This window comes from Schistocerca piceifrons, unplaced genomic scaffold, assembly GCF_021461385.2.
Source record: "Schistocerca piceifrons isolate TAMUIC-IGC-003096 unplaced genomic scaffold, iqSchPice1.1 HiC_scaffold_846, whole genome shotgun sequence".
NCBI classification, from domain to species: Eukaryota; Metazoa; Arthropoda; class Insecta; order Orthoptera; family Acrididae; genus Schistocerca; species Schistocerca piceifrons.
Genome location: NW_025729109.1, coordinates 894,533 through 921,479, shown reverse-complemented (window position 1 = coordinate 921,479; position 26,947 = coordinate 894,533). Strand labels below are relative to the sequence as shown.

Below are 26,947 nucleotides of genomic sequence, written 5' to 3'. Positions count from 1 at the left end.
ATGTGTCACTTATGATGATGGATTCATCTGTCATTGAATGGCAGTTTTCATAATGGAAAGAAACTGAAAGAAAATTTTAAACAAGGCGTAAGTGCATGACAGGTTAAAGATGTTATTGGTCACTTTCCTTTGTGAAGTGTCTAGTAGGAAGTATGGCTACAAACAAATTACTGGCTTGTGTAGTTATTTACAGTACTGAACACAGTGAGAAAATGGAGAATGAATTCTTACTAACATTCTGTTTCATTAACTGCAACAGTTTATCATGTCCTCTTTAATGATATTTTCAAGCCTAACTTACAGCATATTGTGGACTAATCACATGTTGGTGGGTGTTAATAGAGTTCTATTTATTTACTGTCTCATCAGTTGTAAATCACTGGCCATTTCTTCAAATATTTCAGGTGGGAACCTCAACAAGATACGCATCTGATAGTGCAAGGTAAGTTTTCATAATTCACTGCAGAACTTTTTCAGAAATATAAATTTTTGTTTATTAACTGTGAGAGTACTTCAGATATAAAATGCAATACTGTAATTATTCATTAATACTATTCCTCGCAACAACCATTATGTGACTATTCCTAGATAAATAGAGCAAACGTCTTATATCCATACAGGAAATAAAAGTTCAGGTGGCATATCAGCAGCTGTATTGTGTTTAATGCAGAACGTCACATGAAAATCACTGCAAATTGAACAGATTCTTATTGATGGGCACAAGCTAATATACTGCAGTAGAAAAAGTAAGAAGAAAGGGTGAGTGGCTATATATCCAAAAATTGGAGATGATTCCCAACCTTACAGATTAATGAATATAGTGTTGAACACCCGTTTCAATGCGGTGCCACAGCGGTGCTCAGGTAACACACAAGCTTGTAGTGGTGACATTACAGGCCACCATCAAGAAGAAACGTAAGTAGATGGCGACAGTTTCAGTAAGGTTGTGAAGATTTAGCTGGTGAATCCTCATTATCTCCATTTCTCCTTCGTCCTGGTGTGTTCCTGAAGGCTGTCCCATTCATTAGACACATTACAGGTGACAAGGTAATGCATAATTGGCAGTTCCAGGTCAACGGGTAAGGTTCTCATATACCCTCTGATACAGGTCAGGCCCAGAAGGGTGAGTGCCTGAACTGTTACCTTCCCAAATGCCAATTGGTCCCTCTGTCAGGAGTTCAGAAGGTGTGACCTGACGTGTGAACAATCATTTACGGTAGGTGAATCCCCCTCTGGGGGGGTTCCCAGTTGGAAAGAGCATGCCATTGGAGATGTTGGCAATCATGGGTGATTTTTTTTGCAATGTATCAATCACCATCTTAATGTGTGTCAATAAACATAAACAGAATGAGGCTATAAATTTGAAGGCCCTCCCAAATGCACTTGTTTCCTTGTGGTATCACATACTGGAGAGGGTCAGTTCTTTACTATGGTTAATGCGTGCCTTATTCTGGAAGGTGTTGCAGTTGGAGGCTCTGTGAAATTTTTTTCTCATTTATGAAAAAGATTGATGCAAAGTTAATGCCCACATGCACTCATTTTCTACCATTTGCTCGAGTAGTTTTTGCATCAAAGATTAAGGCAAGCTATAAAGTCAACACGGTCCAACCATACATTCCAAACCAGTTGAGTTTCTACAAGTGTCAACATTGTAATAAAATGGGTGTCCTGTAAAAACATGGCAGAGTGTGTTACTTTTGGCAGAGATGCTCATGAGGGCAGCTGTTTGCCTCCTCTCTGCTGTCTTAATGAGCACACCATCCAGCAGATCTGAGTGAAGGACACCAAACCCCGCCCTGTCACTTGCAGTTCTTAGCTAGTCAAAATGCGTGCATTTTACCAGCTGGCATTTACAGTATCGCTTTTGCAATGCCATGCATAATGGAGGATATGCTCACCCAGACTCCTGACCTCAAATTCAGTGTTGCAGTAGTGAAATCACACAGGTCACAATAGCATCCCTGTCCCCTCCTACAGCTACGCAACAAGCCATCAAATCTTTACCTTTGGTGGCGAAATAACCTGCTACACAACTGTCAGGCTGATAGGACAAAAGCAGTACTCCTGCAAAGACTTTCTACAGCTAAAAACAAGTCTTCATTTGTCAACTAGAAAGTTCTAAGAACTGAAACAAAAACAAATGGTCTTCTCCTTCCCTGACTTGGAGATCCACTTCAGTGGTGTTGGCACATGTACCCTTACCTGGCTGACCTCCATTTTGTTGTTGACCACTGCTTACCAATTTTCTGCCATGGAATTCAGACTGACCCAGGGAGAGTGCCTATATGTTTGTAGATCTCATGGAACAGGATTCTGCTGCCTCTTCCCCCTGTAGCAGTGAATTTTTGAGGGCTGTCACTCAGTAGCCACCAAGGTGACTAATCTTAATTTGTTCCCTCCTCCCCAATCCCCATGATGACTTCTCCAATGGAACATTCGTGGCATTGGATCCAAGGAGGAATTACAGCGGCTCTTGGAATTGCAGTGTCCGCTTATTTTCTGCTTCCAAGAAAAAAATTTGTCCTCACAACCCATTTGACCTTTCATGTTTCCTTCTGGCCCTCTGTGACCTTTACCCCCAAGGACGGCACTCCACCTCACGTGGTAGCCATGCTTGCCATCCATCTGATTTAACATGCGACTGCTAGCTGTTGCAGACAGCATTGCCCTTCCTCATTTCACCTTTTCTCTTTGCAACATCTACACCCCTCCATCATTTGCTGTTACCAAGTTGGACTTACTCTAGCTCATTTGTCAGCTCCCTCACTCCTTTTTGCTGCTTGGCATCTTTACTGCCCACCATCTGCTTTGGGGCTCTTAGAGAACCTGTCCAAGAGCTGGCCTCTTAGCTGACCTTCTGAATCATCTCTTACCACTGGAGCACCCACGTTCCTTTCAGATTCCATGCACATTTATTACCATTTGGACCTCTCGTTCTGCACTGTCCAGCTCGCCTGTCATCTTTGGAATGTGTGTTCTTATAGGACCACTATCCAAGGATTTCCACCCAGTAATATCCAAACAGCTTTTAGAGTTTACCCAAGAGACAAAATCCAATAATAAGTTAACTTGGCAATACAACTTAAGATCATTTACAAAAACCTTTAAGAATGATGATGACACTTGGCACCATAAAACCGGAAACATTAAGAGCAGTAATAAACTAAAAAAAGAAAATAATAATAATGGCAACTTGGCACCATAAAATAAGAGAAATTTATTAAGCAAGAACAAATTACAATGGTGCTTTAAAAGATTTTACACCACAGACCAAGATCCAATAATAAGTTAACTTGGCATTACAGTTTAAAATCATTTATATAAAAGAACTTTGAGAAAGATAATGGCACTTGGCGCCATAAAATAAAAGAAGCACAACACACAACCAATAAACATAATAACAAAATAATAATTTGATACAACCAAAGGGCAAGGGCAACTCCCAATGCAATCACAGATGACCGAGCTCTCAACACTTTGAAGCCTTCCCACTAGAAATGGTCCTCGAAATAAATGCTGAGAGCTCCCTGACATGCCTGCCGCAACTGCCTATCACTTCTGCACCTTGGTTATGTGCTGTAACACACGACAGATAATATCATCACAAGTTGAAATTAAAAAATCAAATAACAATATAACATCCCGACAGAACATAACCATGGTGCCATTAACTCAGGTGCTCTTAACAGGTGCCAGAAGCCAACACACACAAATCTTAATAAGCAATTCTCACTTCGTAAAACAAAACAATAAAGGCCAAGTGCACATGAATGGTCAAACAACAGTCTTAGAAGTGCCTTAACGACACCAAACGTGACGATTCCACCAAGTTAATAATAACACAGTGAAATAAAAATACAGGACATACCACTTAATGCTGTGACACAAACCAAATTGACGCGATGATGTTGTTCAGGTCCCAGAAGACCATATATACCAAGCAGAAGCAATTCACTATTCATATGCTGTCTAAATCCGCATTTCTTAGGCAGACTTTACCTAACACATCAAATGCCAAATATACCATAGGTGAACGCAACTCTGGGCAGGTAACAGGAACCACCTACATGAATTCCTTCAAAAAGAAATGAACAGGCACCACCAAAGGTAACGCTGAGCAGACCGGGTGGGCAATGACCCACTCAGCGGGATAACCAAAAGATACTCCAGTTTAGCAAGTAAATTAGTACCAACAAATATCATAACGTGACACACACACACACACACACACACACACACACACACACACACACACACACACACACACACACACACACACACAGCAAGAGCTTCCAACAACGCCGTCCCACATCAGAATGAAGTTCAGAAACTGCTGCTGGAGCTTCCAGCAGAAAATATGGAGAGCCAACCGAGCCCACACCCTAACCTGGCAGGTGAGTCCAAAATTTAGCAACTAGTTGTCTCCAGGCCAGAGTATCATATGACCCCAACAGACCTCCACATCAGACAGGCAGACAGAACAAGTACACCAACTCCAATTAATAACCACTGCATGGCCAGCACAGCGGCAAGTCGCCTCCGCCCCAGACCACTCTGCTCATAATGCGAGGCACAACCACTTTAGCGCTATTCACCAACAGGTCAGCAGAGCGAACTTCACGTTCCTTGCAATACCCGGAAACAGACTACCATCTCGCTTTCCGCCAGCCACCATGAACACATGCCAGCGACTTAATAGCAAATCACCACCGGAGTGTCACCAGCACCAGAACAGCGAACTATAATTGATTATAGTGTGCACTCTAAACAAGATCACAGGATAGTATCTCACACCATATCAATCTCCTCCCCCCAAAACCCACGGGCGGGCTGGTGGGGGAGGGGGGGGGGGGGGGCGGAGGGAGCAAAAATGTCCAGAATAGAGCTCCCTCTGACACAACGCCTGGGCCAAGCCTACACATGTTCCCTAGCCAGCTTAACTTGGCTTATATGGATGCAGTAGAACTTCCAAGAACTCAACTGCCTAACCAAAAGATTAACTGGCCCTAAAATCCTTTCTATTCAATAGGGCCCACAGAAAGGAGGTTGCTGCTTACCTTTTATCTAATTATGTCCCAAAGAGGATGCGTTACGGACAAAAACTAAGCCCCTCCACCTTCCCTCTAAAGGGGCATCTACCACGATTATACTGTTTGGGTTGTCTATTGTGCGCACGCAGAATGTTACGCCTCACTGTGTCCCAGTTCTCACGAAGGCGTGCCGGAGTAATTTCCCTGGGCAGTACATCATTAATATTCATCAAATTAGACACGGGGGAGTTTATCGAATGCCCAAACATCAACACATTAGGCGTACTGCTGGTTGACTCGTGACACGCTGAGTGAAATGCCTGATTGAGCTATGGGAATGACGTGTCCCAGCTTTTAGGGGAACAAGTATGAAAAATGCACAAGGTGGCTTTCAAGTTAAGATTGACTCGTTCAGCAAAGGAGGCCTTGGGACAATATGGTGTTGTTGTTATATGTTTTACCCCTTGAGATAAACAAAAATATTTAAATCGCCGTGACAAGAAAGCCGGGGTGTTATCACGAACCAAGATCCTCGGGGGGTCAAACCAAGAAAAAAACAAGTTGCTGAACAGTAATGTCTGCCATGACTCCCTTGGTCGGCAACAACCAGGAATAATGCGAAAATATGTCAACTACCACCAACATGTACTTATTACCTTTCCTAGTTCGAGGTAGGGGGGGTGATGTAATCAATAGAGACGCTCCGTGGGACTGGACTCCCTTTCTGACTGAAGAAATCCAGTACGGGGGCCTACATCAGGTTTGCCTCACTTGCATTCGTTGCATTTCGCAACAAAACTCCTACCGTTCGTATACAAACCCGCCCAGTACAAATGCTCTCACACGTGGTTTAAGGTCTTACTAAATCCCATATGCCCTCCTGACGCAGTGTCATGGAAAAATTTAATAACCATAGTTACTAGCTCCTTAGGGATACACAATTTGTACTCCCCAGAACCCTTTTCCTGTTTACATGAAATAGCATTGCGAAATTGAAGGCTCGGTACCTCTTCACCTTCTTTAAGACGCTGATATAACGGTCCACATTATAGATCATCAATTTGTTTCTGGGGTACGTCCCAAAATAACCCCAGAACCTCCGTCAGTAAGGCCCCCACTGCTATCTCAGTTCCCTCCTCCGTTTCCCCATCCACGAACATCCTACTGAGAGCATCCGCGACAGTATTATCCGCACCACAGATGTGTCTAACCTCGAATCAAAAGGCAGATATGCGAACTGCCCACCGTACTGAGAGCCTGATTGTCGGTCTCCAGTACAAACGGGCGATTTTCCAGGTCAAATGAAAATTTTTCGAGGGCAAACACAACCACCCAAGTCTCGCACTCATAAACAGAGTACTTTCGTTCTGGATCGGATAAGCAACGTGATGCATAAGCAATAGCCGTCGACTACCTTCTTGGTCTTGTAGTAATACGGTGGTAATTCCTCCCTGGGAGGCATCAGTCTGCACAATAAATTGCGAATTGAAATCGGGTACTGCAAGGACTGGCGGATTAGCGATGGCCTGTTTCAAAGCGAGAAAAGCAGTTTGTTGCTTTGAGCCCCAATGGAACTTAGCATTTTTCTTTCATAACTGATTGAGGGGATCTACTAACAAGGCAAAATCAGGGACGACCTTAAGAAAAAAAATTACACATACCTACGAAATGGGCAACACCTTGTTCATCTTATGGAGACTGAAACTCCTTAATAGCTCGTGTCCGTACCTGATCTACCTCACACCTCTTTCAGAGACAACATGCCCCAAGAAGACAATACTAGTCTTACACAAACTTATTTTGGAATGCTTAACCGTCAGACCTGCATTATGCAATCTTTCAGATACCAACTGCACATGTGTAAGGTGTTCCTCAAACGACACGCTGTAAATTACCAAATCGTCTAAATAATTATAAACGCACTGAAACTTCGGATCACCCAAGACTCTGTCCAGAAGCCTTGAAAGAACAGCGGCACCAGTAGCCAAACGGAATGGAACTCTCTTAAACTCAAATAAGCTCCAATAGGTGGTAAATGCCATGGCGGGTTTAGAAGATTCACTAAGGGGAATTTGAAAATACGCTTCGTTTAGATCTATTACAGTAAATACTTTCACGCTGCAAAACCAGGTGAAAAAATTATGGAGATCAGGCAAGGGTACCAACTCTAATATAACCTTCTGATTAAGACGACGATAATCCACCACGACCCGGTTATCGCTTTTACCTGGCTTAGGGAGCAAGAACACAGGCGAAGCATACGGAGATGTGGAATAATGAATGACCCCCATTTCTAATATTTGATTAATTTTGTCTTTCAAAATGCACACCTTCAGAGGGGACAGTCTATACGGTGTCTTACACAGGAGTGTTGTCAATAAGTCGGATCTTGTACTGAATCAAACTAGTTACCCCGAGCTTATCAGTCATCACCTCAAGGTAATTCATCAACAACGCTTGTAATGCGTCAGTGAGGTATGGTTTAAATGGGCTGTAACAGGGAGTTGTTCCTGTACAGAGACCACCTGGCAACCTCCTCCCTGTCTACAATCACAGAAGGCAATTTTCGTTCCAGGTCGGAACTGAAAATGAAATGTGCCTCTAGAATAATCTATAATAAGACCCGCTTTGTATATGCAATCACATCCCAAGATGAATGGGATATTTAACCGCTCGGCGACCGACAACTTCACCGACCAAGAAAATTTTTGACACACAAACTAACCTTACGTTCCCCGAGGATAGGCAACAACTGTCGATTGGCCGCACGACGTTTTACCTCAATAAGAAGCAAATTTGAACTACGGGCCGATGTATTAAATTCAAAATACCAGTTAGTATCTATTATAGAATGGGCACTACCAGTATCCAATAGGGCACAAATCTGTTCATCCCCAATCTTCACACAAATGTAAGGAGAGGAGGGGTGAGAGACAACACGAATGGCCCAGCAATTAACCGGCCAATTTATCTTCCTGCATCTCCGAATCTTTCTCCTCTTCCCCTGGCGTCATTTAGCATCACGAGGTGTCCACGGCACCGGACAGGCCCGAATAAAATGATCGCACGATCTGCAACTAAAACAACGCCACTCCCAATATCTGTCGCTTGATCTTTCATGTGTATTCCGAACAAATTAATAATTTGATACAAACAAAAGGCAGGGGCAACTCCCAACGCAATCACAGATGAGTGAGCTCTCAACACTTCAGAGGCTTCCCACTAGAAACGGTCCCCGAAATAAACGCTGAGAGCTCCTTGACATGCCTCCCACATCTGCCCATCACTTATGCACCTTGGTTATGTTCTGTAACACACGACAGATAATATCAACACAAGATAAACTGCTTTCCTTACGCAGACTTTACCTAACGCATCAAATGCCAAATATACCATAGGTGAACGCAACCCCGGACAGGTAACAGGAACCACCTACGTGAATTCCTTGAAAAACGATCATACAGGCACCACCAAAGGTTCCACTGAGCAGACCGGGTGGGTAACGACCCACTCAGCAGGATAATCATAAGATACTCCAGTTGAGCAAGTAAATTAGTACCAACAAATATCGTAACGTGACACACACACACACACACACACACACACACACACACACACACACACACACACAAAGCAAAAACTTCCAACAACGCCGTCCCACATCAGAATGAAGTTCAGAAACCGCTGCTGGAGCTTCCAACAGAAAATACGAAGAGCCAGCCGATCCCATACCCTAACCTGGCAGACGAGTCCAAAATTTAGCAACTATTTGTCTCCGGGCCAGAGTATCACAGGACCCCACCGGACCTCCACATCAGACAGGCAGGCAGAACAAGTACACCGACTCCAATTAATCACCACTGCTTGGCCAGCAGTGGCGAGGCGCCTCCGCCCCAGACCACTTTGCTCATATTGCGAGGCACAACCACTTTAGCGCTATTCACCAACAGGTCAGCAGAGCGAACTTCACGTTCCATGCAATACCCGGAAACAGACTACCATCTCGCTTTCCGCCAGCCACCATGAACACATGCCAGCGACTTAATAGCAAATCACCATCGGAGTGTCAACAGCACCAGAACAACGAACTATAATCGATTATAGCACGCGCTCCAAACAAGATCACAGCATAGCAATGCACGCCATATCAACCTGGAATGACCCATTCCCTCTAACATACTCAAGTGATCACTTCCTGTGTGCTATCCATGTGCCAATTCCTACCCCACTTGAGTGCAAATTTAATTGGCAGCTTTCTAAGGCCGAATGGGGGCTTTACCCCTCCCTCACGACCTTTACACAGCTGTGATGACCACGTAAAGTATGTTCCAAATGTTATCCTTACCGCCGAAGAATGTTCCACACCGTGCACTTAAAGTTTACTGTAGCGTGTCCTGGTCCCTGGTGGGCTGAGGCATGCAGTGATGTGATTCACTTGCAGAGATGTGCTCTCCACATCCTGATACATCTGCTGGAGGGCTGGTATCCTCTGTAGTCTGTACATGTGGGACTTTAGAGGCCATCTGCCCCATTTACTAGAGGAAGTTTTGAAAACACAAAGTTTTCTCAAGGTTTATATTGTTTGACTTTGTCACACACATTTATCCAGGAAAACGGGGTGCCTGAATGCTTGTTCTGGGTATCATTGTCTTTGCTATCCCCATTGCCTATATTATGGAATTACCCAATAGGCATCTTCCTTTTCACCAAGGATTTTGTAGTCTGTTACAGTTCCACACCAACCTGTCTCCTTGTGTGGCGTCTTCAGTGTCGTTCCTATTGTCTTTTCTCGTGAAACATGGGCAGTGGTTTTCACTTTTCCACTGCCAAAACCTTTTCTATGAATATTTGGCGGCGTAATGAGTTTCTTACACCATCTTTACATCTTGCACCTTTTGTTCTTTCATTCATTGAAACTAGAAAATTCCTGTTGCTAATATCTGATAGGAAACTTACTTGGTCCTCCCATGTATTCTTACCTGGCTGTACATGGTACCCAGTTCCTCAGTGTCCTACATCTCCTAAGTGGTACTTCCAGAGGAGTGGATCAGACCACCCTCCTCCATTTTTTTTAAATACCATGTCCATTCATAACTAGACTGTGGGTGTTCAGTTCATTCCTCTGCACCTCTGTCCATCATTTGCTGTCTTAACACACTCCACCATCATGAAGTATGTTTCACCGCTGGTGGCTTTTACCTGAGCCCGGTTTAGAGTCTATGCAGAAGATGCTGCACAACTAGTCATATTGGCATGTCGTCTTCCTCAGTGGATAGGTATGCCATTTCTCTTTCACCACTCATCCTATTCCCTCTTATTCGACTACTCCCCTGGCTGCTAGTACAGGTCATGCCATTCATCTCAGTTACCTCTTGGAGTTTGCTTTTGGCTGCTTCTTTGCAGCTTAACTTCACAGTACCTGCCACATTCCTGATGGTTGTGAACCCTTCGCCACCTTAGCTTCGTGTAGCAACCCATGTTCATTGTGGACTTCATTTTCTTCACTTTTATATGCAGGACCCACTGTAGGAAAAAATACATAAATAGTATGGGCCAATCTGTCGTCAAGGTACAAAATTCGTTGCAATATTACACTCTACACGAATTGTACTGACTGGCAGTTGGTTCACCAGTTGATAACTCAAATTTTCAGTATTATGCACCATCACGTGTCCCTCTGAGAAACCTAGTAGCCACCCTATTAAATATTTGTGACTGAAGTCCTCAATGTATTTTGTTTCTATCTCTGATTTAAACATACGAACGTTTGCGTGGACCCCATACTTCAAATCCCTTAACAAAACGTTTCAAGTATACATATGAATTGTCAGTGTTGCAAGTGCCAGGAGGTATTGACACAACTTCCCAATTCCCTAGATGCAATGTATTATTAAATCAGTGATGTTAGCTATGCTTTCATGTGTTTCCAGCCAGTGAATGCTGTACATCACTACCCCCTGCTCATATATTGGAGGAAAGTAGTTTGCTTTCAATTTAAACCAATTAGGATTAGAGTGAACATAATTACATCGCAGCTTCAAATGACGTGGAGACTTGCATACTGCTTGTTTTTATGCAATTTTGAGGAAAAATATCAGGCAGAAATATCCTCAGAGGTATGAACTGAAGTCATGGGAGCGTCGAACATTGTACAGCAGCTGGTTCCTATTGGTGAAGTGACGACACAGTTCTTCAGGTGGCCTTAAATCACCAAGAGCTCCATACCCTGAACAACATCTAAATTGACAGTTCCATGTTTCTTGAATTTCCACATTGTCTCAGGCAGCATACCGTTCATAAAGACACTGTAAAATCTCATGATTTTAAGTTTGCTGACGAGTTTTGCCAAATCTGTGTTTTTAACCCTCTTTTCCAGTACCATTGCTGTGGGGCTTTTTTATGTACAACCAAAGCCATTTCCTGTATTGTAAATATAGGCATTTACCTATAGCAATGGCCTCCACGGTCATATTATGCCTTTTAGCAGCTTTGTAATTACTTTTCGCTTTTTCAGGCGTTCTGTACTGCTTGAATTATATCAGCTCTCTTTGTTAATGAAAGCAGTAGTTGACATCCCAGCAAATGGAGGCATCAGAAACAGAATTATTCCACCAGATGTCTTTGGTATTTGTAGGAACCTGGGCTTTTTAACACGTCATTTCCTTTCTTCTTTTTTCCTTAAGGTACCTTTTGCAGCTGTCACCAATTTTTTAAACATCCCATAGGTTTTTCTTCTTCTTTAGAATACAGTGAACTGCATTCAGTATTGGTTGAAGGTTAGTCCAGTATCCAATTTAAGTTCTAGCAAATATTGCCTTATCAACCACATATTCAGAAATAGGTTGTGCTACATGAATATCCGGTCCTTGAAATACCTGCAATACGGTGATCTTTGTCTGTAGTGTAGGCGATGGTGTGCACTTTGTATACATTGTCCAATGCATTAAAACCCTTGTCACCATAAGCTAGGTGCTATTTCAATTTTGTTCCAGCTCCACAGAAATTGTATCTAGAGATACAAACTTCTGATGGCAGATTCTCGAGAATACCACCTCCAACTTTTTTGATACGTTTCCTAGCACTCATCTCACACTACTGCACGGTTTGAGCTTTGCTTTTCGAATTACATAGCAATTTCTGGGTGTTTACACAGCTGTTGAGCTCTGATGAGAAACTAAGCCATTTCATCAGTGCCCAGTTCCTTTGACATTTTATGACCCGCTCTATGAGGCACATAATGAGTTCAAAACTTTCCTGTAATTCGTTTGTGACTTAAATAGGTTTGCTCTTAGTTCTATTGTGAATAATGGGATTATACTCGTCAATGATTTGTGGCTGTATGTTGAACATTTGCACATACATTGAAGATTAAATTGCTTCCACATTCCATTTTTGATGGTCCAGTTCAACCATATGACAATACTAGTTTCCAAATATGAGAATGTTGAATAGTGATTTATCCCACATAACTCGAATTCTGCTTAGAAATGTCTATCGTAAAATTCACTTCCATCATATGCCTTCAAGGTTGATGGACAGTCGATTTAGTCCTGTCTGCAACAATTGTTCAGAAACCTCTCAAACCTCCTTCCCTGTCTTTACATTCAAAGGTAAGGCCCAAGCTAAATCGGAATGTGTATGTGTCTGTGACTGTGAGAACGTACTTGCAGCCATTATGTGATAGTAAGTAGTTTTGCATATCCAAGCGATCAGCCTGCCATGCATAATCCATTCCTCGTATTATCAGATATATTCTGCATGCAGGTCTGTAAAGCTCATGAACAACTCTCTCCACACTTACTCAACAATGCATAATTTTCGAAGCCTAGGTAAGATCGATAATGTTTTGTTCATGTGATCTGCATTCTCTTCACCACCTTAAACTGTAAACAGTCGTAATCGATCTGTTTCCATTTAGTGACCATAATTTATATATCTAGAAGTAGATTGATTAGTCTTTCAGGCTAAACCTCGGTTATTTTACCTGCACTATGGTTCTTCTCTTTTCCTATCTAATACCTCATTCTCTTTCCTTTTAGCCCATATTTTCACCTGGTGGCGGAAAGTGAAAAATTATTTTTCAGCATGCTCAGTGAGAACACCACTTAATATACATCCTACAATGTTACAGCATCCTGCAATGTATAGAGTGCACACTACAGCACCTGCAACACTGTGTTTAATTATAATCACTTAAAACACCTTGGATCGACTTCTTGTTATGAAAACAGGGTGCTTTTCAAAAATTTTACCCTCAGTAAATTCATAATAATGTTGCTATGACGTCTTGCTGATACCACACTCGTTCTATGACTGCCACTCAGCAGGTTTTTTTATCAACAGCTTTTGTTTATTGTTATTATGGTATAATAATTATGATCTCTGTCAGTGTCTTTTACAATATGCAGTGTGCCCCATGTCTCTGTAACCATTCAAACCAGCCTGATCGGACTTATTATTCTCCATGAGTTCTGTCCGCAGCTCATAGTCTAGTAGCTAGCATTGTTGCTTCTGGATCATGGGATCCTGGGTTCGATTCTTGGCTGGGTTGGGGACTTTCTCTGCCTAATGACTGGGTGTTTGCATTGTCCTCATCATTGGACTGTGTAAAAAAGTGGACTGTGTGAAAAAGTGGACTGTGTGAAAAAGTGGACTGTGTGAAAAAGTGGACTGTGTGAAAAAGTGGACTGTGTGAAAAAGTGGACTGTGTGAAAAAGTGGACTGTGTGAAAAAGTGGACTGTGGACCATGCAGTTGAGTGCCTGACAAACCCATCATTATCATCAGAATCATACATGAATTCCGAGAGTAAGAGAACTGTACTTCAACGTAAATTTGGATAAATGATTTATGAAGTTGTGAATGATAATAATATTCATCAAGATTACATGATGGAAATTGGTGATACAAATTCAGAAAATGTCTTTGTGGTGGTAGTAGTGGTCGTCGTGGAAATGATAATGATAACAGAGAACATAGTCATATCACCATTATTCCTGCTTTTATGGTAGGGGAAACTCAAATGGATAAATGCACAATCCAAGCAATGTTAATGCTAGACAATATAACATTGCTTTGCAGATTCCTGCCCTGTGACCTTGTGGTAATGCGTTGGGTAGAATCGAGACATTGAACTAGAAATCTGGTGTACTTTTCCTTGAAGGTATTTTAGATGAGATTCAACAGTGATGAAACAAAATCTTGATAATACAAAAATGTTCAAAAGAATGTACCTTCTTTGCATGATATTGATGTTTCTGAGAAAAAGCTTTAATAGGCTTGCTTGTATTCACAACAGTCTCCAACCCTGGCCTCAAGTGCATTGACAATCTTTCCTTAGTGGGTGGAACCAGATGTAATATTTTCATGGTAATGTAAGAAACGACCCACCAGGGTAGCGGAGAGCACTAACGCACTACTTTGTAGGCGTGCCGACCCCGGATCGAATCCACCTGGCAGATTAACAACGAAGGGCCAGTGTGGCGGCCAGCCTGGATGTGGTTTTTAGGTGGTTTTCTACATCCTGCTAGGTGAATACCAGGCTGGTCCCCATATTCTGCCTCAGTTACACAGCTTGCAGACATTTGCATTTTACAATGGATTGCACTAGGTACAAACAGTTTGGGTACACTAATTATGTCCCGGAGGTGGGGAGGGGCTAGTCTTTGGGAGTGGTGACCCCATCGTAATACTAGCCTGTATGTAATGGCACTTTGCAACCAGCCTCGGCCGAAAGACTGAGTAAAGGTTGCGAAGTCCCATTGATCCCCCAACCCAACTAGTTGTTGTGTAGAAGGTTACTGGCATAGATAGATCGAATATAAGAGACTATTTTTGTTCATACTGACAGCTCTTTAGTTGGAGAATTGAGAGAACAAAGGAAATAATAAAATAGAGGTAATAGCTATCATGCCAAAATCTTTAACAGATGTGGTGTAAACCATCAGCAGTGTTACTGTCCAGGCTGTAGTATGTGTGTTGATAAAATACATGTTGACTTCCATCATCACTGCAACCATAAAAAAGAAATGCAACGTATATCTATTTAAAAAAGCTGATAAAAATGCTCCTAAGCCTTTTTAAAAGACAGTCTCCAACCCTGTTCTCAACACGTAAGTTTAGAAAAGTTATGGATTGTTTTCAACGAGATAGTATCGACAGAAATTGAGAGATATATACCACATAAAATAATAAGTGATGGTACTGACCACCCATGGTACACTATGTGGGTGAGATCGTTGTTGCAGAATAAACGAAAACAGCATCCCAAAGTTAAAAGAATGCAAAATCCTCAAAATTGGCAAAGTTTTACAGAAGTTCGAAATATGGCGTGTACTTCAATGCGAGATGCTTTCAATAATTTCCACAACGAAATTCTGTCTCGAAATCTGGCAGAAAACCCAAAGAGATTCTGGTCATACATAAAACACACCAGTGGCAAGACGCAATCAATACCTTCACTGCGCGATAAGAACTGTGAAGTCACTGATGACAGTGCCACTAAAGCAGAGTTATTAAACACAGTTTTCCGAAACTCTTTCACCAAAGAAGACGAAGTAAATGTTCCTGAATTCCAATCAAGAACAACTGCCAAGGTGAGAAACATAGAAGTAGATATCCTCGGAGTAACGAAGCAGCTTAAATCACTTAATAAAGGCAAGGCCTCCGGTACATATTGTATATCAGTCAGGTTCCTCTCAGGGTATGCTGATAAAATAGCTCCATATTTAGCAATTATATACAACCACTAGCTCACAGAAAGATATGTACCTAAAGACTGGAAAATTGCTCAAGTCATACCAATACCCAAAAAGGGAAGTAGGAGTAATCCGCTGAATTACAGGCCTATATCACTAACGTCGATTTGCAGTAGGGTTTTGGAACATATACTGTATTCAAAAATTATGAAGTACCTCGAAGAAAAACGATTTATTGACAAACAGTCAGCACGGTTTCAGAAAATATCGTTCTTGTGAAAGACAACTAGCTCTTTATACTCATAAAGTAATAAGTGTTATCGACAAGGGATGTCAAATTGATTCCAATTTTTAGATTTACAGAAGGCTTTCGACACTGTTCCTCAGAGGCGTCTTCTAACCAAACTGTGTGCCTACAGAATATCGCCTCAGTTGTGCGCCTGGATTCGTGATTTCATTTCATAAAGGTCACAGTTCATAGTAATAGATGGAAAGTCATTGAGTAAAACAGAAGTAATATCCGGCGTTCACCAAGGAAGTGTTATAGGCCCTCTATTGTTCATGATCTATATTAACAACATAGGAGACAATTTGAGTATCCGTCTTAAATTGTTTGCAGATGATGCTGTCATTTACTGTCTTGTAAAGTTATCAGATGATCAAAACGACTTGCAAAATGATTTAGATAAGATATCTGTATGGTGCAAAAAGTGGCAATTGACGCGGAATAAGTAAGTCTGAAGTTATTCACACGAGTCCTAAAAGAGATGAGCTACATTACAATTATGTGATAAGTCACACTAATCTGAAGGCATTAAATTCAACTAAATACTTAGGGATTACAAGTAACCTAAATTGGAACGATCACACAGATAATATTGTGGTTAGAGCAAACCAAAGACTGCAATTCATTGGCAAAACACTTAGAAGGTGCAATAGGTCTACTAAAGAGACAGCTTACACCACACTTGTCCACCCTGTTCTGGAGTATTACTGTGCAGTGTGGGACCCGCATCAGGTGGGACTGACGGATGTCATTGAAAAAGTACAAAGAAGGGCATCCCGTTTTGTATTATCGCGAAATAGGGGACATAGTATCACAGACATGGAGTGGCAATCATTAAAACAAAGGCGTGTTTCATTTCAATCACCAGTTTTCTTCTCAGATTGCGAAAACATTCTGTTGGCACCCACTTAAATAGGGAGGAATGATCATCACGACAAAATAAGAGAAATCAGGGCTCGCACAGAAAAATTTAAGTGCTCGTTTTTCCTGTGTGCTGTTGGAGAGTGGAATGGTAGAGAGACAGTTTGAAGGTGGTTCATTGAACCGTCTGCCAGGCACGTCATTGTAAATAGCAGAGTAATCACGTAGATGTAGATGAATAGTTTATCAATGTACCTGCCACACGAAATGCTGTGCAGTAAATTTCAATGATATGACACAAGTACCCAGTACCTACACAATGCCTACATGGAGGTCTCTCAAACAATTGATAATTAACATCAAAATTTATTTATCCTTGAAGTTTCCCAGAAAGATCGGCACAGTAAAAAAATTTTAATTAAAAATTTTTATTTGTAGTACTTTGAGAAACATACGAAAATATTTCTTTGAAACCTTACTTGCATATTACTTGGCTTTTTTTTGTTGTTCATTCTTAATGTTCAGTTACTTCACTTTCATATGTATGGAACCATGTGTGCTGCATGGTCAGTAATCATCTTGAAACGTCGTCCATACATATAACACCGGAAATAGGTTATTCCGAAAATTAATGCCAATAACTCCTTCTCAGTTGTTGAGTAATTTTTTTTCTGCATTGTTTAAATGTCTGGAAGCATATGCTATTGGGTGCTCCTGCCCATCTATTTCCTGAGATAATACTATACCCAAAGCAAAATTGCTAGTCACAAGATAATATAAACATTTGACTAAAGTCTGGAAAAGCCAAAACCGGACTAGATGTTAACATCTTTTTTAACTTTCGAAAAGCCTCTCCGCATGCTGCTGACCAGCGAAATTTTGCTGCTTTCTTCAACAACTTCGTGAGGGGCCTTGCAATTTCCGGAAATTTTGGAATATACCTCCCGTAAAAATTGGCGAGACCTAAATAAGACTGCATCTCCTTTACTTTTGTAGGTGTCGGAAAATTCATTACCACCTCTGCAAGTTTTGGGTCCGTGCGGACAGCCTCCTGTCCTATAATATGACCTAAATAACGGACTTCTTGCAACAAAAAATGACATTTTTCCATATGAAGAGTTAACCGCACTGCTTTCAGACGATAGAAAACTTCGCGCAAACAGCGCACATGTTCTTGCACGTCCTTTGAGAAAACAATTATGTCGTCCAAATATAACATACACTGATTAGGTTTCAGCCCTCGTCACACGCTATGTAGTAATCGTTGGAAGGTTGTCGGAGCATTTTTGAGTCCGAAAGGCAATCGCTGACAACGAAAATTACCTGTAGGTGTGAAAAAGCTGTTTTCGGTCGGTCTTTCGGGGCGACCACCAACTGGTGGTACCTGCTTCGAAGATCCAAGGTCGTGAAGTACCGACACTGACCCAAATTATCCAGAGTTTCAGTGATATTAGGCATTGGGTATGCATCCGATACAGTTTTTTGACTCAGGAAACTATAACCACAATGATATGCCTTGCCCCCCATCAGGTGATTTTTTACCCACTATTACGACAGAAGCGGCCCAGGGACTACTACTGGTTTCTATTATCCCATCCCTAAGCTGTTGATTAATAAAGTCTTCTGTGACGGGCTGTAAACTTTTTGGAACACTATACGGACGTTTACACAGGTGCTTCATTCCCAGTGGAGATGTAATGCTGAACTAATGGTGTGACGGGCAATGGACCATGAGAATTAAATAACTCTTTATATTCTGTCGAAAGGTTCTCCATGACTTCTCTGTTTTGCCCTTCTAAATGTGCTACTTTATCCCTCAGTGCGGACCAGCTGACACTCTCCCGGCATTGTGTAATCTGCTGCGAAATCCTTATCCAGTTCAACTTCCCCTATTATCTTCAGATTCGCTATTACAGTACCCCATGCTAATTGCACCTCTTCAAGGCCAAAATTATCGATACTGACAGTCGCAACCTTTTGCCTTCTATCTCCCGCACAGAGATCATGCTAGGGCGTGTAAAACACTTCATTTTATCCAGTGGCTCAATCTCAAAGGTTCAACGACACACAACGAATTTACTGGCACGCTAGCACCAACATCTGCCCAGATTATTTTCCCTGTACCCTTCGGTATAGTATCCCGCGAATTAACCCTAAGGGACCTTGTACGCAATTTAGGTGGCCCACCCAACATCTGGGCGTTTCCTTCGACAGTAATGGTTTTTCAGCTTCAGAACCTAGACAAAATTGTATTCCATCCAGTTCCACTGTACGCTGTTCCAGGTTAACTTTTGCATGATGTGCAACCAGGAAATCCAATAAGAGTATGACATCGTGGCTGCTGCCAACAGGTGGAAGAACTTCTACCTTCACCTGGAAGTTCCTCATTTCCGCTCGGAAGTTTAACACCGCTGATCCGAGTGACTTCACCTGTCCCCCACCCACGCCACTTAACGCCCAGCGTGGTGGCTTTAATTCTACTTTACCGAGTACATTTCTACTCGCCACAGATACCTGAGACCCGGTATCCAATAAAAATTTGCATGGTCTGCCCCTCACCAAGCCGGTCAGAAAAAAGTCAGCCACTGATTCTGCACTAGCATTAATTCTTACCGGGGGTGTTGCACAGTGGACACACCACCCCATGCCCCATTTAACTGAGGGGGGTGAGGCCCACCTTGCGGTTTCCTATCATGTTTCTGCCAGGACCCATTGCAATTACGCTCCATATGACCCCAACGTCTGCATTTCCTGCACTGCACTTCCTTGCAAACGCGTCTAATGTGTCCCATCCGGTCACATCCAAAACATTTTATTTCTGCATTAAACACTGCTTTCCTGTCCTGCGTCTTTGTTACTGCTTCAACTTCCTCTAACGCCACAGCGATTACGACTGCCTCTTTGAAAGTCTTAGGGAATTCCATCCTAATCTTGTGGAAGGTTTCGGGTTGTATTCCCTGCAAAAATGCGTCTAGTGACCTCTGCTCAGCTTCCTGGAGAATGGCTTCATTAACCCTATCAGAATCCGTTAGCTCATAGGTATTAACATTAATTTTTCGAATTCGATCTACAAAAGCTTCTATTGAGTCCCCATTCCTTTGATACATTCTATTCAATTATTCCCGATAATATCTAGACGTATTTTTCCTCTGATATCTTTCCAGCAACCCTTTTTTGAATACTTCAAATGCCCGAGCATCCCTTAATGCTTCATGGCATGTAACGTACACTCTGGCATCCCCAGTTACTTTCAACTTAGCCACATGCAAAAGCGTTTTTGCACCCCAGTTTCCCAGTTTAGCGGCTGTGCTATGGTTCTCAACCAGCTTTTCCTGAGAAAGGGGTGACCAAAGATGCAGCGTTAGTGTCAAGAATTACTGCATTAACAGGAAACCATTCTTTGCTCGCCTCTTTAGACCGAGCAAGCTCTATCTCTAATTCCGACACTCACTCAATTAGCTGCTGAATAGCCACCTCGGCTGACACAGACTGCTCCATCACTACCAGCTATCGAATCAAGACTACAGTAAGCCCAGAAAGAAGAACAATAAGTGAAGACGGACTATGCTACAGGTTCAGACAAACCACCAAACGAAAAATTGGCACTTGTCATGTTGCAGGAGTTGCTGATCCATTGTTGCCCTTCTCAAATGCCACATACCCTCGTCGATTACCACCCACAATTTCGTGCAAATACAGGGAGAAGACCACTACTGTCACCAATTGTAACAGGAGTGTGTGATGCGCAGGTTGCCTGACTGACACCACTTTTTATAGGATGACTGGAGCGGGTGACATGGTCAGGGTTGTAGGCTGTGGCTGGGTAGAAGAAGGTGGCTGTTTTTAACAATCTTCCTCTTCATTTTGGTTCTTCCAATACATTTTCCGGTAGCTCAGCCCCACTGCTTGTGTTGTGATGGAGACGTGCTGATGCTTGCAGTCTGGGGAATGCGACACTGTGCTTGGTCAGCAGTTGTGCAGGCAGGAGATTAGCAGCATGAGGCACGGCCCAGTTCGCAGACGCGGTGGCTCGTGATGACGCTGGGAGTCGCTGGTGCAGCAGCGGGCAACGCCCCCCGGCGGCCGGTCCTCAGGGACAGGGACATGGACAGCATCACTGATGACGTCTTAACAGCAACCAAACGCCCAATCGGTCGAACCGAATGCCGACACCCACCTCTGATGTCCTTAAATAGTGTAGACCACTGCCGAATCCGCCGGTTACACAGCGGCGTGTTCATTAGAGGGTTCTTGATGAGTTGGCTAACGCAACTTCGCCACACGCGGCCCGCACCTGCTAATGCTGCGTTCTGATGGCTGCCGCGTACGTACACACATACTGACGCTCGTTGCAAAAACTGTGTCACCTGCATAACACGCTGGCTGGCCTTCATCAGCTGTTTGCCGTGAGGCTGGCACATCGCGCACTGAAACTCACTAAATCACAATTTCGCACTGTATTTCTTAAAAATAACACCTTGTCATCTACAGTTGTTAAGTTCTGGAATCTGACACTTCATTATAATACCAGTTACTTTGAAAAAAAAAACGTGTGATCGCAGTTAGTAGTTAAAAGCACTCGAATTTTGTCAGATACCATACCAAACAAAACTATACATCAAACACATTGCAAAAAAATTCAGATATCACAATCAGAATACAAGGAAATCACTGAAGCATGCAGGCCCTCAGTATTTTTTAATCTTTCATGTCCAACATGATGTACATACCGGGGACCTGAAATGCATCACACGTTTCTGTTCTGTGGGGAATGGTTTAACTGCAGGTATAATAATGAAACCCAGATACTACAGGTGTAGCTCATGCACCAGCTGTTATCACCACCACTCAATATGTAGTGTTAGCTTTCATTGTTTGATGGGTGATGATGTGGCCATTTATATGTATCGTTCAGTCAACAGTTTTCTGCAATGCTAGGTGACAAGATGTTGGGAAGATGTAAAAATTTTAGATGTAAAAATTTTTAAAAAGGCTCACTCCAAGTGTACTGGAAAATTTGCAACCATTTCCGTCTGTTCAGACAGTATTTCCATTTGTGGAAGGCTTCATATAAGTTGCAGTGCCAAAAACAGTTTTAGATTAAAACCATCTGCAAGTGTGTCATTCACATTCATTCATCAGTATGCAAATTTTTCCCTTGATTGATGTGACATTGATTCTTGTTCATGAACCGTCATTATCCAGCTGATCAACATCCATTCTAGATACCTAATCAAAATATTGATGCTTGCACTAGTTATTGACCTATTGGGAATCAAACAATAATGTTTACTAGGTGAAATAAATCTATCGTTTCTAATGGTGAAAGTGTTGACAAAACAAAGAGAATGCACTTACAGAGCTAAGATAATGGAAGAGTAATATTTAAAAATTATTTCTCTTAAATAAATCTGAAATACCATGAACTTACGAATTTTGAATTAAAACTTGTAACTGATACATTTTTTGATACCTTTAATTAATTGGTGTAGATTACTATTAGCACTGTATTTTAAAAAGATTGTAACACGTGAAAGTGAAATATTTTAATTCTCAACTAAAAATTTCAGATCAGGTGGGCTGTGACTCAGATTAATCATTATTGAATTCCATCTGGTTATTTTCGTTTTAAACCATTTTTACCTCATCGGTCTTTAGCTTCTGCTGGAATATTGTAATTTTGCATCAGTAACAGTTACTGAATATGTAATTTCTTATTCACTTTTATGATTTGTGTCCTATAGTACTGAATTTATGGTCACTCAAATATTGTTTCTTTGTTGTGTATCTTATTTAACATTATCCTCCTCACTCTTCAGATTTACTCAGACTACTGGTGGGAGCTGCAGCGTATCATGTGAGGAAACTTGTCACCGTAGACTGGTCCAGGAAGAGTTGGTGATAGACATTGAGAAGTCAACACATGGGTTCAGTACCAATACAAAAGATGTGACTATTGATAAGGAATGCTCAGTTGTCACCCAATATGACTGCAGTACGAGGGAAAAGGAATTACATGTATATAGCTGTAATTTCTGCCAACAGAGCTTTCCTTCAAAATACAGGCTCATAATGCATGTGTTTATGCACAATGATGGAACGAAACCACATTTGTATGTTTGTAAGTGGTGTGGTGAGGTATTTGACAGTAATGTTGGCTTGAAAAAGCATATGAGAATGAGTGACAATTGTCAATTTTTAACTGCTGATAGTCATGAAAGATATTGCCATAGTGATGAGCATCAAAGCAGTACCTTGTTGGATAGCGAGCCAGAAGTTTCTGTCACACAGCACAGTGAGCAGTCTTCATGTAAGGAAACTTGGAACGTGTCAAAGAAGCCCTCTAACGACATGTGTAACACACACATGACAAATGATAGAGAGAAAAAAAGTAATTATGGAACTTCGTCTATAGCTGTTAATGTCAGTGCCCAGGCTGATCTACTTACTGCAAACAGAACTGACAGATGCGGTATTTGTGGCAAATTGTTTGCTAGGTCAGGTGATCTCAAGAGACATTGTTTCATTCATACCGGGAAAAGACTTCACAAATGTGATATTTGTGACAAATGGTTTGCCCGGTCAGGTAATCTAAAGGCTCACATATTAATTCACACCGGAAAGAAACCGCACAAATGTGAGATTTGTGGGAAATCTTTCACGATCTCAGGTGGTCTCAAGAAACATGTATTACTTCACACTGGAAAGAAACCTCACAAGTGTGAGATTTGTGGGAAATGTTTTGCCTTGTCAAGTAATCTCAAGATACACACATTAATTCACACTGGAATTAAACCTCATACATGTGAGATTTGTGGGAAATCTTTTGCTAGGTCAGGTGATCTCAAGAAACATGTATTAATTCACACTGGAAAGAAACCTCACAAATGTAAAATTTGTGGGAAATCTTTTGCTAGGGGGCACCATCTCAAGAGACACACATTAATTCACACTGGAAAGAAACCTCACAAATGTAATATTTGTGGGAAATCTTTTGCTGGGTCAGGCGTTCTCAAGAGACATGTATTACTTCACACTGGTAAGAAACCTCACAAATGTGAGATTTGTGGGAAATCTTTTACTAGGTCAGATGATCTCAAGACACACACATTAATTCACACTGGAAAGAAACCTCACAAATGTGAGATTTGTGGGAAATCTTTTGCTAGGTCAGGTGATCTCAAGAAACATGTATTAATTCACACTGGAAAGAAACCCCACAAATGTGAGATTTGTGGGAAATCTTTTGCTTTGTCAGGAAATCTCAAGAAACATGTATTAATTCACACTGGAAAAAAACCTCACAAGTGTGAGATTTGCGACAAATCGTTTGCCCAGTCACGTCATCTCAAGCAACACGGATTAATTCACACTGGAAAGAAACCTCACAAATGTGAGATTTGTGGGAAATCTTTTGCTAGGTCAGGCGTTCTCAAGCAACATGCATTAATTCACTCTGGAAAGAAACCCCATGAATGCGATATTTGTGGGAAATCTTTTGCTAGGCCAGGTGATCTCAAGACACACACACATTAATTCACGCTGGAAAGAAACCCCACAAATGCGATATTTGTGGCACATCGTCTGCCACATCAGGTTCTCTCAAGAGACACAATAATCCACACTGGAAAGAAACCTTACAAATGTGAGATTTGTGGGAAATCTTTTGCCCAGTCAGGTCATCTCGAGAGTCATATAGTAATTCACACTTTAAAGAAACTGCATAATTGAGATTTGTGGCAAATCATTTGCTAGATCAGGTGATCTCAAAACACATACTTTAGAACACATTAGGAGGAGACCTCACAAATGTGATGTGGCAAAAGTTTCATTCAGGTGGGAACTCTCAAGACACATGCACTACTTCACATCAAAAAGAAATTACGACAAATAGATTTTCCTGGTTGGTGCTCTCAAGGCCTATAAAACAATGGATGTGGCAGGGGGACAGTAAATAGTATTGCCTGTGAAATAAAATTAAAATGTGGTAGGATTGTGAAAAAATGTGCAATAATGTGACAATATATAAATCCGTATCTGCCGCTCTACATGTCAAGAAATGGTTATCTTAAATACTCCAGAAACATGAATCAAATGTGTTTGTCATTAGCACTGCTGCTTTTTCCCATCGATCTTGAGACAAGAAGATTGTGAATTGTGATAAATCCTTACATTTGTCAGTAATCGTAAGTACTATGCAATATTCAGTATAAGGCCAAGGAAATGTTATGACTTGCTGTTTATTATTCCAAACAAAGTCATCATGTAGTACTTGTATCTCTGTATTTTGGAAACAGTGACAGTAAAAATATATTCATGGCACTTGCTTCATTCAGACTGGTAACCTCAAAACTAGAGAAACACAATTATAATAATTGTTTTACTTGGACATGTTTTCTCAAGAGATTTGCTGTGTCATTAATAGTGTGTACATTTATGTTCTGTTAGTACTAATCCTGCATAAGTACGCGTAACAACAAATATAGCAACCTGCTTAATAGCATGTTTGTCCACCTTTGGAACACTGTACTTGACACATTATTTACATGTTTCTGGATTTATGTTGCACCAGTTGTATTCCACACGTTGAGATCAGCTAAATGGTGTGGTCCAGACATCAGTGTTAGTTACCATGCTACTCAGACCAATGTGGAGTCATTCTGCACATGTGACATGGACAATTATCCTGCTGAAAGATGCCTTCAGCATGGGAGAGCTCACCAGGAATGCAGTTGCAATAAAGGTCACATAGTCTGCAACTATCATGATGCCTTCTATTACTACCAAATGTCCCAAAGGAGCCAAAGTGACTGCCCCATAGCATAATGCGCCCTCCATCAGGTGCCATTCATCTATATAGCATATCTGGATGTACAACTGACCTGGTGTAACAGGAAATGTCACCCATCCTGATAGTTGGCATTTGCAATGACATTCATTCCAGCCTCAGTGATCCCTTGCCCACTGCAGTCGCAATTGAACATTTTGGTGGATCGATATGGAAACATACAGTGACCATATGTTGTAGAGCCCCATGTTCAACAGTGTACATGTACATTGAATTGTCTGTTCAAAAACGTGTATGGCTGCTCTAGCATTGTTATCCCTCATTAGATAAGCCACAGATTGCCTCATGTCCAGCTTTACAGAGCAGGCAAGCATCTGACTTCCTTGATTGGTGTTGAAATGTATATGTATTACATCATTTCATAAGGTTATGAATTTATCACCTTTCAGCCACTTCCACAGATGTTCACAACAGTATCATAGATCCAACCAACCAGCTTCACCACTTTTGAGCTGTTAGTTTCCAACTGCCATGCCATTGTAACTTCACGTTTGCTAAAGTCACTTATGTCATGCAAACCATCTAACTGTTAGAACAATTCCTTGTAAATCTCTAGTCTGCTTATATACTTGTAATCTGCTTACTGCATCATGTGCACACAACATGTGGCGTTCATTCTCCTCATTGGCAGTGTTCATGACATTCGTGCCCATCAGTACATCTTCACGTAAATGGGTCAGTTGCGAAACTGTGTAATCTAAGAAATTTGTCATGCTTGGTTGCCATTTACACCAGTGCACAATAGCTGTATTTTTTTGTGAAATATTTTTGTTTCACAAAGCTCTGCACATGATTCAGAGATAATGTAGATAAGTGTTACGCACCAAAGCTCTTAATTATTTGTTCAGCATTTAATACTGTGTAAGTTCTACAAAAAAAATGAAATAGGTAAACAAACATTAGGTGTTATGATTTAATTCCAGTTATTTGTATACACAAGAACAACACTTGGGAGAGCTCAGAACGTGAGCACCAAATATTTCTTGTTATATTCAAAGATGTTTCCATTTTTCTTATTTTTTGTAAATATAGATGAGGTTTTTGGAAATCTGTACTTGTGCTTCATTTTTAATTTCAGAACGATTGTTTTTAATTTTCTACCTATTTGTTATTGTTGAAAGTGGTTTAGTATATTCCATTATATGTGTAACAATGGGAGATAGTTGTAATTGATTGGCACTGTTCTGTGTTGCTACACTTTAGCTGTGACACTTTGTAGTGATGTG

At 41.4% G+C, this 26,947-nt stretch overlaps 1 protein-coding gene across 1 annotated transcript; it reads left to right on the top strand.

Moving 5' to 3' along the window:
- Positions 1-341: 341 nt before the first annotated feature.
- Positions 342-24,924, top strand: LOC124770952 (zinc finger protein 99-like). Its single transcript, XM_047249253.1, has 2 exons — positions 342-442; positions 22,693-24,924. Exon 2 carries the CDS (start codon positions 22,946-22,948, stop codon positions 24,407-24,409), a length of 1,464 nt encoding a protein of 487 aa, XP_047105209.1. The 5' UTR covers positions 342-442; positions 22,693-22,945; the 3' UTR covers positions 24,410-24,924.
- Positions 24,925-26,947: the final 2,023 nt, after the last annotated feature.

Excerpts from the sequence above, each read along its gene's own strand:
- LOC124770952 (XM_047249253.1), top strand. The coding sequence starts at position 22,946 with ATGCATGTGTTTATGCACAATGATGGAACGAAACCACATTTGTATGTT.